Source organism: Watersipora subatra, chromosome 9 (assembly GCF_963576615.1).
Source record: "Watersipora subatra chromosome 9, tzWatSuba1.1, whole genome shotgun sequence".
Classification (NCBI taxonomy): Eukaryota; Metazoa; Bryozoa; class Gymnolaemata; order Cheilostomatida; family Watersiporidae; genus Watersipora; species Watersipora subatra.
In genome coordinates, this window is record NC_088716.1 from 42,329,061 (window position 1) to 42,349,054 (window position 19,994).

General features: G+C 34.0%; 1 protein-coding gene across 1 annotated transcript; it reads right to left on the minus strand.

Annotated features, from left to right (window-relative positions):
- Positions 1–3,234: 3,234 nt before the first annotated feature.
- On the minus strand, positions 3,235–17,965 carry LOC137404425 (uncharacterized). Its single transcript, XM_068090625.1, has 5 exons — positions 17,784–17,965; positions 15,555–15,661; positions 8,211–8,400; positions 6,798–6,949; positions 3,235–4,447 (listed from the first exon to the last, which is right to left on the minus strand). The coding sequence occupies exons 2-5, from the start codon at positions 15,640–15,642 to the stop codon at positions 4,215–4,217; spliced, it is 663 nt and encodes a 220-aa protein (XP_067946726.1). The 5' UTR covers positions 15,643–15,661; positions 17,784–17,965; the 3' UTR covers positions 3,235–4,214.
- Positions 17,966–19,994: the final 2,029 nt, after the last annotated feature.

A 19,994-nucleotide genomic window follows, 5' to 3' on the forward strand; every position in this document is an offset into this window, starting at 1 on the left:
AGAGTGAAATATGGCACCCTGGTACTATAGTGTGTGTTGACTAAAGTGAAATATGACACCCTGGTATTATAGAGTGCATTGACTAGAGTGAAATATGGCACTCTGGTACAATAGTATGTGTTGACTAGAGTGAAATATGACACTCTGGTACAATAGTATGTGTTGACTAGAGTGGAATATGACACTCTGGTACTATAGTATGTGTTGACTAGAGTGAAATATGACACTTTGGTACTATAGTGTGTGTGTTGACTAGAGTGAAACCCAAAAAGGTTTTTGAAAAGTAAAGCAGAACAATAATACCTCCTTTTAAGTATAAATAATACTTAAAAACTGGCTTGTGGGCTAGATGCCCATTAGTCTTCAATATCTACTGTGATATCATAAAAACACATTTTAAAGTCGGGGCTTATTTTTTATCACTTAAATCTTGTCTTTTAAGTTGGCAAACCCTAAACCAAGAAAGGTCGATGACGAATGATTTGGGAGTTTCTAGTTTTGATAAATATCTTTTGTCAACTCTCACACCCTTTTGGCAGCCTGCTAGTATATACGTGTAGGCGTAAAAGCGCTGATATCATCTATGCTTGCTACTAGGCGCTACCAATATAACAGCTAAAATCTCTAGCTCAATGCACGTATAAATATAAAAGTTAGATTTGAGTCTAGAACATTTAGCTGATAACATATTTGGATAAATTAAAAGTATTTACATCCGTATTCCAAAAGATGTTGTCTATTAGTCACAGGATATTGAGTCTTGTGTTAGCCGAGACTGGCACAGAGACTGCCATAGAGACTGGCACAGAAACTGGCACAGTGACTGGCACAGAGACTGGCACAGAAACTGGCTCGGAAACTGGCACAGAGACTGGCACAGAGATACCTGCTACGCAACTGTATTTCATGTTAATACTTATTACCTTGCAAATTAACCACATTGTTAGCATTGCTGATAGTCAACTTGACTCTTAACTATCAACTCTGGTCTAACATATATTTGAAGTTTGAATTATTTTGGTTTGCCCTAAAAATATTATTTATTATTTCTCCAAGTAAAATTTTATTTCATTGAAAATGCTTATCTGGTATGCTAGATAGCTATTAGTGTGCTAAATTAGAAACTATATGATTTGAGCAGATGAAAATCTGCGCAAATCTGGATCTGCAAAATCAAAATCTGCGCACAGCTAATCCACATGCTTAATATTTATACTCGCAAAAAATTAAAACTCTCTATTAAGGAAACTCCCTTAAATCAGCTGAATATCAACCAGCAGGCAGATAGGTTGTCACTTACCTAAAAGACTTACCAGTAAAAGACGGAGAAGTTCAGTTAATGCTGCAAGTTCATCCTGAAGTTCATGCTTTAAGCTGCTTAATTGTTGGCTCGATGCCAAATATTTTAGTAATTTTATGAGCTGCATTATCACTAGCTGGTGAATGAAAATATTTTCCATATTATAGTTTTTATAAGCAATTATTCCATAATATTTAGTGAAATTGTTTTGCTATTGAAATGCAGCTACATTTCGCATTTCAACATCGACTCCTTGGTACTACATCTATCAAAGATATCACTGGTTTATCCCTATACAATAACCATCTTTAATACTAAAAATCATGCTTTAAGGTTATGTTACCTTATATGGGCAGCTATGACTAGCGTCTAGGTGTCTTAAATGCTGAGGAGCTGAATGTGTTTTTAGATGTTTTTAGATGTTTTTTTTTGCTGTTTAAAATATTCAAATTGTATTTCCAATCAGACTGACCATCCATTATATCCCTACATCCCCAGAAAAACCGCTACACCTCATACCAGACACCAACACCTTGCCAATTTATATTATAAAACAGAGTTAAGCAAAAAGCTTTTTTTTTCAATACATTTAATTTACTTTACTATTTTCTGTTTTTATCTCATAGTCTAATTTGCTCTGAACGACCTTGACTCACGTCAATAAAGATAATAACTATCAGCTCCTTATATGTATATGATATGTATTTCATTGCAGTCTCTCCTCTACTCATAATATCGTGAAACTCCTGATTAAAATATCATCAAGTATTGCTCATTGTTATGAGCAATCATATTTTGTACTAAAGACCGATATATAGCCAGCAGGTAAGCTAGTGATGAACAATTTGTTTGGACTATTGCTGAATGTTCAGTGAACGTCACAGAGTTAATGAGTATAAAATGAGCTGCAGTGGAAAGTGAGGCCATGTAATCTGATATGACAGCCAGTGACAGATCCTCCTGACTGTATGCTCTGACGTGCTTCCAACAGTCTGGCACTTTCCGGCGCAAACTTTCTCACACAAGCCTTTTTGGGGCCAAACTTTCTAGCACTTTTATTTTTACACCGAAGACATTATTTACGTCTATATACAGTAAATAAATAGCATGATGATAATACCAAAAAATGCAAAAAACATATAATTTTACTAATAAAACTTTACACATTAAGAATAAACATATACATAAGAAATACATAAGAAAATATAAACTGAAATTTATTTCTGTTCAGCGTATTTTACTCGTTCAGTATTTCACTCGGTGTTTTATGCACAGCTTCAGTTGATGCAGCTGATGATGCGCAGCCGTGCCGGTTTATTTCATTAATCACTTTTTCAGTTTTAATCTTTTAATCCCTATTTCGTTAATTACATGAATGTCTACATTCACATTGCTAAATTAGATTAAAGGATCTAACGAACTATATTTGTCAAATGCGTGATTATGTAATTGTGTTCCTTTTTCGCTTTGTTTAAAATTTGTTGAGTTGTCATAAGTCACAATGAAAGATAGATAAGTTTTGAACTCTGTAACCTGTGCTCGAATGTCTGTGCCAAAAAGCCCCGCGCCAGAACGTCTGCGCCAGAAATCGTCTGCACCAAAAAGTCCCATACCGAGTCAGATGACATGTGATATGATAATCCACGGTATTATTGTAATGACATTTGATAAAAATGTCAACTGCGATGACATTTGACAAAGATCACCAAATTTTATAAATTTGATCGCATGTACAGGGGTGGGATGAAATACAATTAATTTGTGAATGTATTTAATGAGATGCAATAAATATATAAGAATATATGGAACCCAGTGAAATGGTGGGACAGGACGTCATGTAGTCAAACGTGGTGCGATGGGATATGGTTTGGTACCATGAGATAATAGAAAATGTAGTGTAAAATATTTTAATTTTCAGCAATATATTGTTCAAGAATTGTTTTGTGGGTGCTAAAAATAGTGAGATATGGATGTAATTAATTCAATGGTGTGAGACCTTATGAAACCGTTTTAAAAAGGTTATACATGCACACAATTGGTTGCAAACAAGATGTTAGTAGATCCAGCCAACAGCGACATGTATTATACTGTAAGTTAAAGCTGATACATCAGATGACCCAGAATATTATATAAATAGCAATTAGAAAATATCACAGTTTGGCTGGTTGAGCCGAAAAATTTGCGCAAACATATAAACATATTATATGCATGTGTACCTGTACACATACGCATATATATACATATGCACCTTTTGCGTATACATAAATATCCATATAAATATATACTTAAACATGCAGTGATCATTTTTTTAGCAGCTTCTCATAGTGATTAATATAAATGTATATAAAAATCAAACATTTTTAAATAACATACACTAGATAATAACAAAATATTCCAAAGTTCTTACCAATTAAATTAAATCTTGAATAATTTTAGTTGATCAACTGATAAATCAGGAAACTCTCAGAAAAACTCTCAATAGAAGCAATAATCTCCTTTCTGAGGCTGTGGAACCTTATTAAAGTTTGATCAAGGGCTGAAAACTGTCTCGCCAGCAAGATTTCAGTAAGCTCAGCTTTAGTGGAAAGTTATGACAATCTAATTTAGTCGAGGAACCATGTACCGCGCTCGGGCTGGATTACACGGATTATCATCTTTAATTACATCTAGGCAAGCAGTAATCTCTCAGAAAATATTAGCTTAATATTCATTAGCGAACCAACAAAGATCTATTTTCTGAGAAAAGGAAGCCTTTCGCAATCACCATTTTATCTAAAATAACGTTGTTCTTTTTCTCTGCCGGTTTAAAATGATAAAAAACAAAATTTTTGTAAAATAAACTAGATTTTGAGCACTAAGTCATAAATGATTGTCGTAGCTAGTAGAATTATAGTTCTAAAGTTCTCTTCTGGCGTCATGGGGCAAATAGCGGAAAAGGTCTCAGGCACTCTCGGCCGAATTGTGAGCAGGGCTGTGTGAAATATTGGTCATTTCTGCTTGTGAGAAAGTTATCACGCGTCAGGGTTGAATCGGGGCATCGGTGTTGAGTAGCTTTAAGGGCGTTACGACCAGCCGGTGAGCACTGGTAAAAGTGACAGCGACTAAAGCTGTCAGCGAAATACTCTCCTACCATCTGACAGCCATCATCTAAAAACAATCCAATGAGTTGATATAAAGCAGTTGGTAAACTTTCTCACAGTTGATCACAGTAGATCACAGTTGCTTACACTTGCTTATACTTGCTTACACTTGCCTATGCTTACAATTTCACTATCATGATACAAAGAATACACAATAACTCGCAATAACTAATAGGCCTACTCAATAATATACAATAGTTTAACTAACAATAACAAATGCTCACAATAACACTGTAAGAGCTTTACAGCTTAGATAACAGAATAATATATATACCAGTAATCAACTCCTGCAGTTCCATCAAATTCTTTCAAAAAATTTTATTTCATGTTTTTAATAAGTTTTTTGCAGATATGTATGTATAGATCGGCACATTAAACTGCATGTCATTGCAGTCGTCACTATAAGACTTTCTGCTAAACATAGACAGGTGCCATTGGTCTCTTAATCTTCTGTAAAATCAACTCGTAGACTTTTATTAGGAAATGTCTGTGTAAGTATGTTGTTCATTTCAAAAGTGTTTCAAACAAAATCAAAGCATGATAGCTGAACTCAAATTTTAATCGTTTCGGTTACCTGATTTAAATCTGACGTCAGCTTTCTAACGAACCGTTTTGTATGATTTACTTTAAAAGAAAACAGTTTTGATGTGTAAACCAACCAACTTATACATTAATCTTGACAAGCAAAGGTTCACGTCATCATGAAAGCGAGGAATGACACAAAATATTGCTATAAATAATAAGATTGGTGGATGCTAAGCCTTGTGTTCTTGTAAGCCAGCTAAACCGAGCTAAGACACTGATGCTGACTTATGACTTTTTAGCGTATTTCTTTGCTTTTTTATCTTTTGAAGCCAGTACGTTGACTTTCATCTTTTATTTATGTAGGTTTACACTATGAATTTAATTTGTATAGCAAGTTTTGTTGCAGTGTGAACACCTAAAACATAGTTAGGACAGCCTCGGGCATCATCATTACATTTTTTTTATTATTATCATTGTTATCATTATTTATAGATTATCATCATTATTGTATATTTTGAGCACAACCTTTGAGGTTAGTTGTAAGTAAACCACGACCTATCTAAGGGTCAAAGGGTACCTTTGAGGTTAGTTGTAAGTAAACTACGACCTATCTAAGGGTCAAAGGGTTATTACTGTTGTTTTACTGTAGAGCCTTTCCCAAAATTTGTGCTGTATTATTATTATTACTTAAGAGTGTTGATAATATTATTATTACTAATTATCAACACTGTTAATATTGTTATATTATTGCTATTTTTATTACAACTAATATTAATTTCACATTTAATATTTTATTAGTATTGTTATTATGCTCATATATTTCTTTTCATAGTTTTAGCTGTTTCACCTTCTGCTTCTTTAGTTCAAATGTTAACAGCAATAAACTGAGAGGACAAATCTAAAAAACCTCAATGCCTTCTGTTAGCTCTTAAAACCTTTTATTGCAAAAAAGCATTTTCTCCAATAAGCGGTTGCGAGCTGTTTTAAAACATGAAATGTAAAATATTTGATGAATCACACTGATAATTTTGTATATGAAAGAACAATATATAAGCACATAAATGTAAATGTAATTTATGCACTTAATTGTCACTGTTTATATGTTTACTTGGGGCCGCAAACACACAGGATCCACTGAAATTGCTTGCTAGGGACCTATGCTGATAATTTGTGACCATATCTTTTCAACCATATTTATACCCAGTAACTATAATGAAGTAATGATACTAACTACATATATAAATAAGATATTGTATGTAATTACTGCATGTAAAATATTAGTAGCCAGGTCAATACTGCGAAGTTACTGGTTTGTACACAATAATATAAAAAGAATAACAGTAAATTTCGTGATATCTATAAAAGTATTGTTTTTATATTTATAGAAACCAATATCCTTAATTGACGTTATGAAATAATAACATATTGGCCGTTTTCAACAGCTCAAGTATGTGGCTCGCATCCTAGTGTAAACCTATATTGCATTAAGTCTTTTTACCCGCTGTATTTGGAATGCGCCAACAGTGAAACCAGTTGTTCTCATAAAGCTTTAACTAGAACTGATAAAAAGGCGCCGCAGTTGCTAACCATGCTGGAATGCTCACGGAGACGATCTCGCTAGCTGGAATGCTCATGGAGACGATCTCGCTAGCTGGAATGCTCATGGAGACGATCTCGCTAGCTGGAATGCTCATGGAGACGATCTCGCTAAGTGGAATGCTCATGGAGACGATCTCGCTAGCTAATGATGCGCGCTGCCGGTGAATAGCGTAGAGCAAAAAAGCTAATGAGCTAGAAAGACATGCAGGGAATTATTGAAATTGAAGACTTACTAGGCAGGCAGACTCTGGGTACCTCTAAGAATGGATTATCGAATGCCTTGTTTGTATCAAACTCATTCGTATGTTTGGCTAATAGGCAGACAAACGGGTAGATGAAGGCCACAAACCGGCACTGGAATTCCTGATGAGTTAAACAGATATACCTGTATGAGATAGAATGAAAGTGATAGACGATCTTAAACCCTAACAACATATCATACAGATCATAAGACGACTGTCATACAGAATGATGAAGCAGAATGCCTTTTTTACATTTGGCAGCACCTCGACAGTTACCGATTACTTGGTTTAGCACCATATACATATGTGGAAATGACTAGAATATAGTATCACTAATTGCAATTGCTTACAACCTACATATGAAAAGTCGAAATAGGATGAACTTAAGTGTTGCTATCTCGAATAGTGCAGGAAGTTTCGGTATTTAAAATTTTTCAACAATGTATTATGAATAAGGCTGGGTTTAAACTGAGAGCAGACTATATTTACAGTTTTTTTCTTAAAACTAGACTCGGTTCTAAATTTTTAGACAAACATATAGGCTATCGATCATATTCGTAAATAACAGTGGTTTTTTAACAAATCTGATGCTCATGTGGCAAAATATTAGATCTAATTTAAGCATATTTTTAATGAGCTAAAACCTATCAGATCGGGCCTAAGGCTAAAGATCATGGCTATTACCTAATTTGACATCTAGGCTGCAAATATATCAAATGCTAATTTTTATACTTGATCAAAAGAACAGTGACTTACTATTTTGTTTAGTAGTTCAACAAGTACAGTCGAAATAGTGGAGTGGCAATTAACAGCAGCTATCATACAATTAGTGACACTTGACCGCACGTACCATACAACCAGTGACAATTGGCAACAAGTACAATACAATTAGTGACAATTGACAGCACGTACCATACAACTAGTGACAATTGACAGCACATACCATACAACTAGTGACAACTGACAACAAGTACAATACAATTAGTGACAATTGACAACAAGTACCATACAACTAGTGACAATTGACAACAAGTACACTACAATTAGTGACAATTGACAGCACTTACCATACAACTAGTGACCATTGACAGCACGTACCATACAACTAGTGACAACTGACAACAAGCACAATACAATTAGTGACAATTGACAGCAAGTACCATACAACTATTGGCAATTGACAACAAGTGTTACTCGATTGGTGACAATTGTCTGCAAGTGTCATGCAACTGTTGACAGTTAACAGCAAGTATCACAAAATTAGTGACAAATATGGCAAGTGTCATGCAATTTTGACTAGTAACAACAATTGTTAAGCAATTATTGACCATCTACAGCTGTTACTACACAATTATTGATACAAAAATATTGACAGGTTACAGGATGTGCTTGAAAGATACTTACGCACACTTCTCCCTGTATATTCTCTCATATTCTGGAATGCCCTCAGGTTGTGAGGTGTTGCTCGGGCCAGGAGTGGTACGATAAAGGTGGGGATACTCATCCGATACATATATGATATGATTCTCTTCTGGCATCACTGAGTGTTCTGCTACGTACCTCCATTTAGTGCTGTCTCTGCATATTGGCTTATCTACATGGTAAAGTAACAATGATAATAAAGCACTAGTGATTAATTCACTAGTTAGTTTTAGGTATGTATTAATACTTGTCATCACGAGGTCGTTTCCATTTCTATCGTAGAGCACTAAGGGTATAAATAACCATGAACTTTTAAGGTTAGCAATTTCAATAATACGATATATATTATATACACCGTATATATATATATGTACAGAAGATAGCAATGTGTATTTATTATGCATGTATGTACAGGAGATAGCAATGCCGTATATATTATTCATATATGTACAGAAGATAGCAATGCGGGTTATATTATACATATTTATATGTACAGGAGATAGCAATACCATATATATTATACATGTATGTACAGGAGATAGCAATACCATATATATTATACATATATGTACAGGAGATAGCAATACCATATATATTATACATATATGTACAGGAGATAGCAATACCATATATATTATACATATATGTACAGGAAATAGCAATATTTTATATATTATACGTACATGTACAGGAGACAGCAATACCATATATATTATTCATATATGTACAGGAGATAGCAATGTGGATTTATTATGCATGTATGTGCAGGAAATAGCAATGTCGTATAAATTATTCGTATATGTACAGGAGATAGCAATACCATAGGTGCAATGTGTAAAATTTATTGTTTTGTTAGAGAATACTCTTGTACAACTAAGCTATATATATATAAGAATTTATATAAATAAAAAAGGTGCAGGACGTACAGAACAGATCAGCGCAACCTTTGCCATTTTTAAAAAAGTTAAAATTTCTCAAAATGTTTTCAAAGAAAATTTTTTGAAAGTATCATTCAAAAGTAGCTGTCTAGGCAGCTTGTACAATGATGCATGATGAACTTTGTTATGTTTTTATAAAGTTACAGAAATAAGTGAAGATGAGGTGTTTTTAGTAATTGATGAACCGAGCACAGCCTAAATACTAACAAGAACAATCTTGCCCTAGTTTTTGATTTGCTAAAGAATTTAAGGAGATTTTTACTTGTTATTTTTTATCAAACTTTGTAAACATGCTTCGAGAAAACTATAATAAAGCTATTACTCACAGCTACTACTAGCTATAACAACCAGGCATGGTCTACGGCTAACGTTTCAGGCGTGTTAAACCTGCTGTACTAACTAACGAAACAATGTGCCAGGGATCTACTATCGAAGTCAATTGTGCAACTAACATGTGTCCGCTACCATAGGAAAGTTTTCTGGGGTGCAACTGTAGTGCATATATAGGACTACACTTTATTATACATGTATGTGTCAACAGAACTCTACAGCCATTTTATGGAAATACATTTTTGTCTTTGTTAACACGTCTTAGCGCAAATTTCTACCATAAATATGGAAACACTAATTTTGTCTGGTCTTCTTTTTTATTATTTGACTGGGTGCATCTGAGAACAAGAATAGAATTAGAGTTATGCACTCATGAACTCATTGAAAAGAACAATGGATGAGAAGTGGTGGAGAACCATGATCACCCACATTTTCACAGGACACGGCACTTAGAGGGAGAACCATGGACTTGGTAAAATCTTTATCATTTTAATTATATGAGGACGGATCTTTTTACAACGTTGTTACATTGCAGATAAATATTATTACATAACTGGCTTTTCGTCGAGTGAGTCATAGATAGCTTTACCTATAACTTTTTGGCACTATGTAATTACGCCTGCATAACGAACAGGTGTGTAGGTATGTATTTATTCAGCTTTTAAGGAGAACATTGTTTTCATGTGACTCAGTCTACAATTACTTTTATCACAAGCTCTAAATGCTTTCTACATCATAAATATTGTCTTGTATAACCTGAAATCTGAATACCTTTAATGCTGGTAACAAAATAACAAATATTAATTGCTGCCATGAGGTCAGCAAAGTCTAAAAACAAAGCATATTAATTATCAGAGAAATGAAAGCTAAGCTTGGAACTTAGCTAACTTGTTCCGCATTTAAAGAACAAGCAAATGTTTTTATCACAATAAATAATATTTTCCCAAAAGTATTTGCTCTTTTATGCTCGTATGCCAGCAAAATCAACAGTTTGGGCAGTATAGTGATCATCACATATAGGTAAGTATATGAAATATAAATAGGATGCTCATCTGTGAGATTTGTTACTTATAGCTGTAGATGTGCCAGAAACTAAGGTTAACTTATGGATGCACATTTACCATTATTGCATTTGCTAAAAAATACAATAGAAAAAATGGGAAAAAAAACAGAGAAAACATACAATTGATATGAAAAACCAAAAAAGGTTGCAGGTGTATGTAAGAGTCATAGAGTGGAAAAGGAATAAAAAACAGAAATGGAAAAATAGGTGAGAAAACTTTCAATGAAACTTACTATGCATATGATTATGGAACAATGTAAGATAGGAATGAGAAAATGTAGGAAAATTTAACTTAATGTAAGAGATTTAACTTAACAGATGTGGTATGCAATTAACATCAAAAGATAATTTTTACTGTATCAAAGAAACCAAGGTTTTATCTTGACTTTTTAAAAAATTCATCTCACAGGTTCTGAAGTCTTTTAACACAAACAATGATATAATTATGTTTGCGTTCCATATTTTTAATAACCTAGCAACCTCGATGAAGTTAGCAAATTTACGAGGATGTTTATTTTAAACTTTGCTTAGTATTATATTTTCTGTCTTCTAAGAGGAAAAATATAAACCAAAACCATTCAGACATGAAAGTGTACCATTGAAGTACCTATACACACGTACCGTAGTACGGTGTTATAATTTCAATACCCAACATGGTTGAGAACTGTAAAAAACCTTTAATCTATGAAAGTTGAGTATCACAGGCATTTAGAAATAACACATCAGTTTTTTTAAGTACAGTAGACACCCAAAATCTTAAAATGACATATCGGTGTGACGTATACGCAGGTAGCATAAACAATTAATAAATAGTATGTATTAATGAGAATGAGAAGGCATGAACTAAGTTTTAATAAGCTGACAACTGACACCTGAAATGCAACATACAGATTGATAGAAGAGCTAGAATGGTTGTGGGGATATTGTAAAACCAAGGGTTATGATGTTAACAATACCATCACCTGTGTCAGCTTTAAAATCAGCTAGTACCAAAATGAAAGGTATGAACAACCCTTGTGGAGTGAGTTTACTGCTGCTGGCCAGCTAAAAGGTTCAGTGAACTGACAAAAGAGTACATAGAAGAGACATCTCCTCTTCTTTGCCTCGCTTAGCAACCCAAGGCACAAAAATCTTCTCAATTAGAATCATTGCTGAGATTTGTAGCCTGGGGCCCCATACCAGGTTGAGTGAAAAAGTAACTTAAAGGAAAAGTTTTAAATTTTTAACCTTGGCTCTAAGTTTTCAGCTCACCAGTATAGAAATATTGAGCACTTTCTAAATTGCTTTTAATACCTCAGTACAGTGATGTAGTGCTACCCTAACTCTCCCTAACTAAGTTATGGTTAGAAGATTTGTGTGTTTTTTAAGTATAACTATAGTTAGGGTTAAACAATTTTAAACTTTGCTAATTCTCAAGGTATATTATAGCTTTATTTCATTTATTCAAGTACACCAATGTCATTATAGTCCACATTCAATAGCCATTCAATATAAAAGCAGCATACAGTACAATACAGTGATGTACTGTACTGTGATCTTGTCATGTTCATGTAACATGACAAGATTGTGATCCTAATTGGTTGTCTACAACAAAGGCTAAGATCAGATTACAGCAACCAATGGCAGTCAGCATTTGTACTGAAGGACAAAGTAATTGATTTTTATTATTTTCTCAACTTGTTTATTACTACAGATGTGCTTATTTCTCATATCATATACATGATTTTAAAGTCCTGTAAGTTTTGGCAGCCGGGGCTTCGCCCTGGACCCCACTGGGGGCTTACTGCTCCCCCCAGGCTCCTAGCTGTTCCAACTGCCATGAAACCCCCACTACGTGGCGGTTAAGTCGCGTTGCAACTCTTGGTTGCTTGCATCCACCTATCTCAACTTTACAGTTATGGTTAAAAAAGGGTTAGCACTACATCACTGCCTCAGTATATCTTGAGGAATGTTTGATTTTTAATAGAAAGGTTAGAGATTGACGCTTTACAAGATTTTGAGTAGATCTAGACAAAATGTACCATTCAACTGTAATTTTAAGTAAACTTCACTGTCATCTGGTTCTCCGTCATGCTCCTTTACTGTTTGAGATAATTGCAAACTATAAAAACTCTCATATTTAGATAAGGTTTCTCATAGACAGCCTTCTATAATACGCAAGCAGAGATTATACCATTTTAATATATTAATTATCTTTTGAACATAAATAATTAGCTTTTTTTATTGCACCGCATTACCAGAAGCAACCTAGAGTTTAAAGACTTTTGATGACTGCAATGAGATTAGCATAGCTCCTGTTTGGAAAAGGATCTCTGCCATCAGAAGCATGTCCTTCAAGTCGTTTTGTGAATGATTGCACAATAGGTTGGGTAGTCTCAATGTTTGCTGTACGCAGTTTGTTTGAGGCAGATATTACTCTACTCAGAGGCTGGTACCGATCTCTGATAATCCGACATTTAATTTTACCTCTAGCTATTAATCAGTGGATAATCGTACAAGCAGAGCTGCAACCTCACTGAAAGCTATATAGCGCTCCCATCATACCATGACATAACTAGACTGTGGTGGCTGTGGTAGAGCCGTGTCACTCTGGTGATATTATGGGTGGTGCGCATCCCTCGCATGTTCTGGCTGGTTCCTTGAATTTCCCTTCTTTGATTCACCAGTTTTAACCAAAATATTTTGTTTTAGTAATAAAACATCTAAGAATTTGACGATGATTAAAAATTGATCACAAGCCAAATTTTTGATCTTAGCCTTTTATACAGATGAAGCAGTTGATGCAGTTTCTTGTTCATCAGTGATCTAATGCAGATAAATTCGGACCACATTTGTATACTACAGGGTTAATTAACTCTATTTATATGCATTGAAATAAATAGTTTGAGCATTTTTATTAAATTTAATCAAAACAACTTTTTCATTAAAAATTTGGTCTAGTTTAAACGGTCTAGTCAAAATAGAACTTTAGAGTATATAGAATCATAAACTACAAGAATACATGTACATACGAATATCAGCATAACTCTTTCTACTAATTGTTGTTTTAGAAACTATGTGTGATATGTTAACCTGGTAATGTGATATGTTAACCTGTTAATGTGATATATTAAACTGTTAATGTGATATGTTAAACTGTCAATGTGATATGTTAACCTGGTAATGTGATATGTTAACCTGGTAATGTGATATGTTAAACTGTCAATGTGATATGTTAACCTGGTAATGTGATATGTTAACCTGTTAATGTGATATATTAACCTGGTAATGTGATATGTTAATCTGGTAATGTGATATGTTAACCTGTTAATGGGATATGTTAACCTGGTAATGTGATATGTTGACCTGGTAATGTGATATGTTAACCTGTTAATGTGATATGTTAACCTGGTAATGTGATATGTTAACCTGGTAATGTTATATGTTAACATGTTAATGTGATATGTTAACCTGGTAATGTGATATGTTTACCTCCAAACTTTTTTTTAATTACTACTGTTTGTCAGTCTCATTGTCTTAAAATTTCTCATTTACACTGTTTAAAGATTAACTTTTGCTTGTCATTTGAAGGTATAGCTAGATGTTTCTTTAACATATATAGTTTATAGTTCTTCCCATGCCTGTTATACTAACTTTGTTACAACTAAAAGAAACTAGCATTTATTAGATGAGTACAGACTTCCAGCATAATAATTTAGCTGATAGCTTGCTCATAAAAAAGCTCAAAAGCAATTTATCTTCACTAAAAGCCCGTAATGCGAGTGACATGTTGGTATCTATAATGAGATATACCTACTCTCATAATGTAATCAGCCTTCCTTTGCTTCTATTTATGCAAGGAAACAGAAATTATCTTTGCTATGTATGAATAAGTATGTTAAATTTAAATACATATTGTATAGAAATATTCATCAAGTTCAGAAGCTTCATATTGTTATTCCATTTTAGTTAGCGTTTTTAGATAACTAGCTGGCATCAAAAATGAAAGAATGTTAGGTTTTGTGCTGACAAAACTCAATAATAGAAGAGAGAGGAGAACCACTATAATTTCTATCAGAACTATGCCAGTTACTATTGATACTCTGTGTGGTGAAAGCATAGCAGTAAGGTAGGTTTTAAGTAGTGCGTATGACTCTTCACCTCAGTTATAACTGGCTACTTCCGTTTCCTCTAAGATCAAGTGTAACGTTCTGCTTAGCTTACAGCAAGCAGAGGCTGTGCATGGCTATGCATGTTGCAGAAACAACAGCTCCATGATCTCGGCTGGACATATCTGAGTTCGGTGGCAAAGAAACTTCGACAACTGGAGACATGCCCAATTGCAGAGAACAGTTTAAGGTTAGACGTCATTCCTGTTGTCTGCCATTTTTGGGAATTCAACCCAACCTGTTGTTTGCATGTTAGGCTGTTTACATAACATGCAACATGACATGTTAGCATTTCATGTCTAGACCCCTAGGCCACCTCTGCTCTTCTAGAGCACACTGTGTGCAGTGGTTCACTAATCATGACTTTACAAGTCCTTCAGGAACTTGAACTTCAGTGAACCTGAACTTTGCTCTTTAGTAGTGGGAATCTGTCCTTTTCTACCTGTTGTATGTTTTAATAACTGAATTTAATGCTTTAAATTTTGCTCTTGGAAGCAACCTTTTTTGGTATGCTAGTCAGTATACTGTTTTAGAGCAAACGTGTTACTAAAGATTGACAGAAACTTTCAACCAGCACTCTACTCTTCTACTCTTACACTCTACTCTTTTTCTTGCTGAGCCGAAATAGTACACTCTTTTGTTAGTTAAATAAAAGTAATCACGGAGCTGGCTTATCCAATCAATGATGGCGAGAAAAAAATTGTTAGTTTGACCTAGCTATATCAATGTCACATGTATTTACAGATTGCTACAGAATTTTAACTTATTTTAAAGTGCAAAAAATCATAAAAAAAAATTAATCTAGATTACCAAGGTCAAATAAAGTTGAAAAAGCATATATTCTCACCTAAGTGACTGAGATCAGGATTGCGGTGCCGAGACGCCAGCGCCATTGTAGTTATCATGCTTAGGTAAATAACTTCCAGAGCTAGCATTTTGTCTGAAGTCAGTATTCTACAAAGGAAACAACTGTACTTAAATGACACGGGTGGAAGAAAAAAGCAATACATCCTGTTCTTCAAGCTTTTAGCCACGACTCATCAACTTAAACCACTTAACACTGTACTTAATCCAGCTGGTGCCAAAAATATCAGGTGGAATGACTAGCAGCCGCAGAAACAGTGAAAGTTTATTGGAAAGTTACCCAACTCAGAATCAATTAAAGTCTAACAATTTTAGTGTCAGCCAGAGACACCCCAACGTTGTGCCAATAGAATAAAGAAGCCTCTATAGTACGGCTGGTAGTAGAGATATAGAAGAAAGTTTACTAGTTAGTGTGTATCAGGTTACTGCTTAACTCTGACACTGGCATAACATGAAGAGTGACACCAGTGACTTTCTGGCAGCTCTTTTAATTCTCTCAAGCAACAGCGCAATATGTAAACCATAAGACTATAAGTAAATTCTATGCTGTCACAGAGCATATAGCTGACTTGAAAATAGGGTGCACCAAACATTTCTGAAATGGTTTAATTGCCGTTAAATAGTTCTCTCATCTAGTATTCTATTCCATCTAAACTATCTTTCGGTCAATTGCACTGTTATAATATACCACTTGAACAGACCTACTATTTCTTTCCCAATTGTATGGTGATACTACACAAAGCTTCCAAATGCTAGTACTATGTACATCAAATTGGTTAAGATTAGATATATTTTAGAATCATTCAATGCAAGAGTTTGTTGGCACGCATTATTATGTCACAAATAATAAGCTTTCAAAGTTTTATAGTCTGGTTGGAGATACTGTTTGACCAATTATGATGCATGCTGAGCAACTGTTTACCTTGGCTTGCTAAAACTAACCTCTGTTACTAAGTGCTTTAATTTCATTGTGAACATTTGCACCATGTTTTTTGCATTTTAAAAGCTACACTCAGTCAAATGATTTGTCATTGTACAATATATGGTTAACATGACTTGAATGAAACCGAGAGATTCTTATCTTTATACAATTGAAACAGACTAGAAAGAAACTTTCTAGTCTAATCGCATAGTAGAAGGTCTTGGCTTTTTTGGGTACAGATGCTATCCTTAGTTGTTCCTACTACCTGTGCTACCATGATGCAATAAAGTGTCTGTTATGACTCAATGCGACACTCAAAGGTACTCATAACTACAATCAGAATACGCTGGTAGCTACACTCAAAGTGACTCATAACTACAATCAGAATACGCTGGTAGCTACACTCAAAGTGACTCATAACTACAACCAGAATACGCTGGTAGCTACACTCAAAGTGACTCATAACTACAATCAGAATACGCTGGTAGCTACACTCATTTACTTATTAAACCGTCTAGCAAGTTTTTTCACTCCATTCTTTAATGCATCGAGGTTTACCTGTCTGCAAAGTTAAAAATGCTTATACATATTAATGGTTGGTTATGTTGACAGTACTGTATATAACCTTGTAATTAGTGTTTTTGATAAATCGTGTAATCTTGTAATCTATTTAAAACGGAAGCCAGTAAGCCGTACCTAGCTGATATACACGTAGTATACTGACTCATCAGGCTAAAAGAGCTAACACCTAAGTTTTAACACTAACTAGAATAACAGCTTACAGAACTAACAACAGATACATGTATAAGAGCGAGTAGGGCGTGGAAATAAGAAAAAAGAAAAACGTAGAGCAAATAAAATGGAACAAGGAAAGGATTTATAGCACAACATAAAGAAGAATTGTAACGGTAAGTTGATTAGCTTTGACTAAAACCCAGGGCTTACGTATTGAGAAAATGATTTCAAAGCAAACTACTCTTTACAAAATGATTTCAAAGTAAACTGCACTTTATACATACAAAGCATTCATTAGCAATTAGGTCTCTTTATGTTATGGGGGCATAAACAAATGCTCCTTTCTTGTAAGTATGAAAATCATCAGAAACGAAAGCCAATTTAATCTTTTCTATTAATTGAGATACATTCTATCATACAGAACTTGATTTATATTATTATAAAATTAATTTTTGTAGGTTAAAACGTTTTAATACCTTAAAAACTATATCTTAAAAACTGGTCTAAAAACAGGTATTACAGGCTACTGCGAGTAGTAGGTGATATTATTCTTACCTTGCTTATTGGCGAATTTTGTGATTTAATTCCCACTTTTGTCACAGACTATTTAGAGCACCTTGCAGATGTAACTGAAAAGCGATCCAATATCCAAGCATTAGACAGCACTCACTTCTTCTACTCTCGGTGGTTACGCAACCACAAGATGTGAAAAGCCACTAAACAAGAGCGCACTTGCGCGTCAATTAGTGTCTAGAAAGCCAGTGAGTCTTATTACTTTGATCACTGGCTCTATGTTTGCCATCCTTGATAGGATGTGGATGTGTCTACCAATCAGAAATTATATTAGCGTAACTAAGGCATATGACTGGTTGAAGTAATTCTATTAGCATTAGAGCTAATCCTAATGACTTTGTGGGATTAATAAACTCTATGAGGTCGTAGGAAAGTTAGATTCATCGAAACAATCTAAACAGAATTTTTACTTCATGTGCATTTCCCAGATGTTTGTTACTTTAGTTTGGTCACCATATTCAGGCTAATTTGATGTTTATTTACTGCAGTTTGTTTACTGTATTCAGGCTAGTCTGATGTTTGTTACTGCAGTTTGTTTACTGTATTCAGGCTAGTCTGATGTTTGTTACTGCAGTTTGTTTACTGTATTCAGGCTAGTCTGATATTTGTTACTGGTGTTTGTTACTGTATTCAAGCTAGTCTGATGTGTGTTACTGTAGTTTGTTCACTGTATTCATGCTAATCAGATGTTTGTTACTGTAGTTTTTTCAATGTATTCAGGCTAGTTTGATATTTGTTACTGTAGTTTGTTCACTGTATTCAGGCTAGTCAGATGTTTGTTGCTGTAGTTTTTTCAATGTATTCAGGCTACTTTGATGTTTGTTACTGTAGTTTGTTCACTGTATTCATGTTAATCAGATGTTTGTTACTGTAGTTTGTTCACTGTATTCAGGCCAGTCTGATGTTTGTTACTGTAGTTTTTTCAATGTATTCAGACTAGTCTGATGTTTGTTACTGTATTCAGACTAATCTGATGATCATCATTGCAAATTTAAAAAGAGCGACAACATTCTTTAGATTACAATTCTTTTTGAAATGTTTAACCAAGTTTAATAAATAGTAAGATGATAAATTATCAGTTTTACATTGTACTATATCATGACAAATACGCAAAAATCTATCGAAACTCTCAAAACTTTCAAAATGATTTTTTTTCAAACTGATTATAATTATGTGATCATATAGTATGGCAGAGTAACTGAAAGACTAGTTCAGATACGACAAAGTAAAGCTGGTGAATACAGACTTTCTAATATGAAAAATCATGCTTCTGATTGGTTTATCCTACATGTACTGCAAAAAATGGCTGTAGCCCTAAAGGTGCACCATACTATCGCTATACTTTTATGGTATGTTGTTTGATTGCTGTTATGTTCGATAAACATCATAAGAGATGACTAGCACAATTGTTGTTATTATATTATATACATATATATATATATATGTATATAATATAATAACAACAATTGTCATTGACCAAATTCATTGACCAAATTCCTCATATGAGAATACGAACGATCTTTGTGGTAAAGTTAGCAGAAGTATGTAGCGGATGTTTTTAACATTGACGTCAAGATTGCTTAGCCCTGAACTAGAATGCATGAACCAACCCATCTAGCATATGTCTAGAAAGAGTACATAAGCTAAAGAAATATGCTAATCTCTATGGATGAACATTAAAATGCATAGTAAATGGTAGTACCAATCAACATTGTGTTTCACTTACCGGTATATACATATATATATATATGTATATACCGGTAAGTGAAACACAATGTTGATTGGTACTACCATTTACTATGCATTTTAATGTTCATCCATAGAGATTAGCATATTTCTTTAGCTTATGTACTCTTTCTAGACATATGCTAGATGGGTTGGTTCATGCATTCTAGTTCAGGGCTAAGCAATCTTGACGTCAATGTTAAAAACATCCGCTACATACTTCTGCTAACTTTACCGCAAAGATCGTTCGTATTCTCATTGGAGGAAGTTGGTCAATGAATTTGTGAATTTGGTCAAACAGAGATAAATTCTCATTTCAATATTATTTTGGTTGCTTATGACTTCATCAGAATAATAATTGCCCTATCTTAACTAAACTCATCTTTGAAAAGTAACCTTCATGTTGAGTAAAGATAAACCCAATAAAAATTAAAATTAAATTAATTAACTTAATGAAAAAACAGTTTT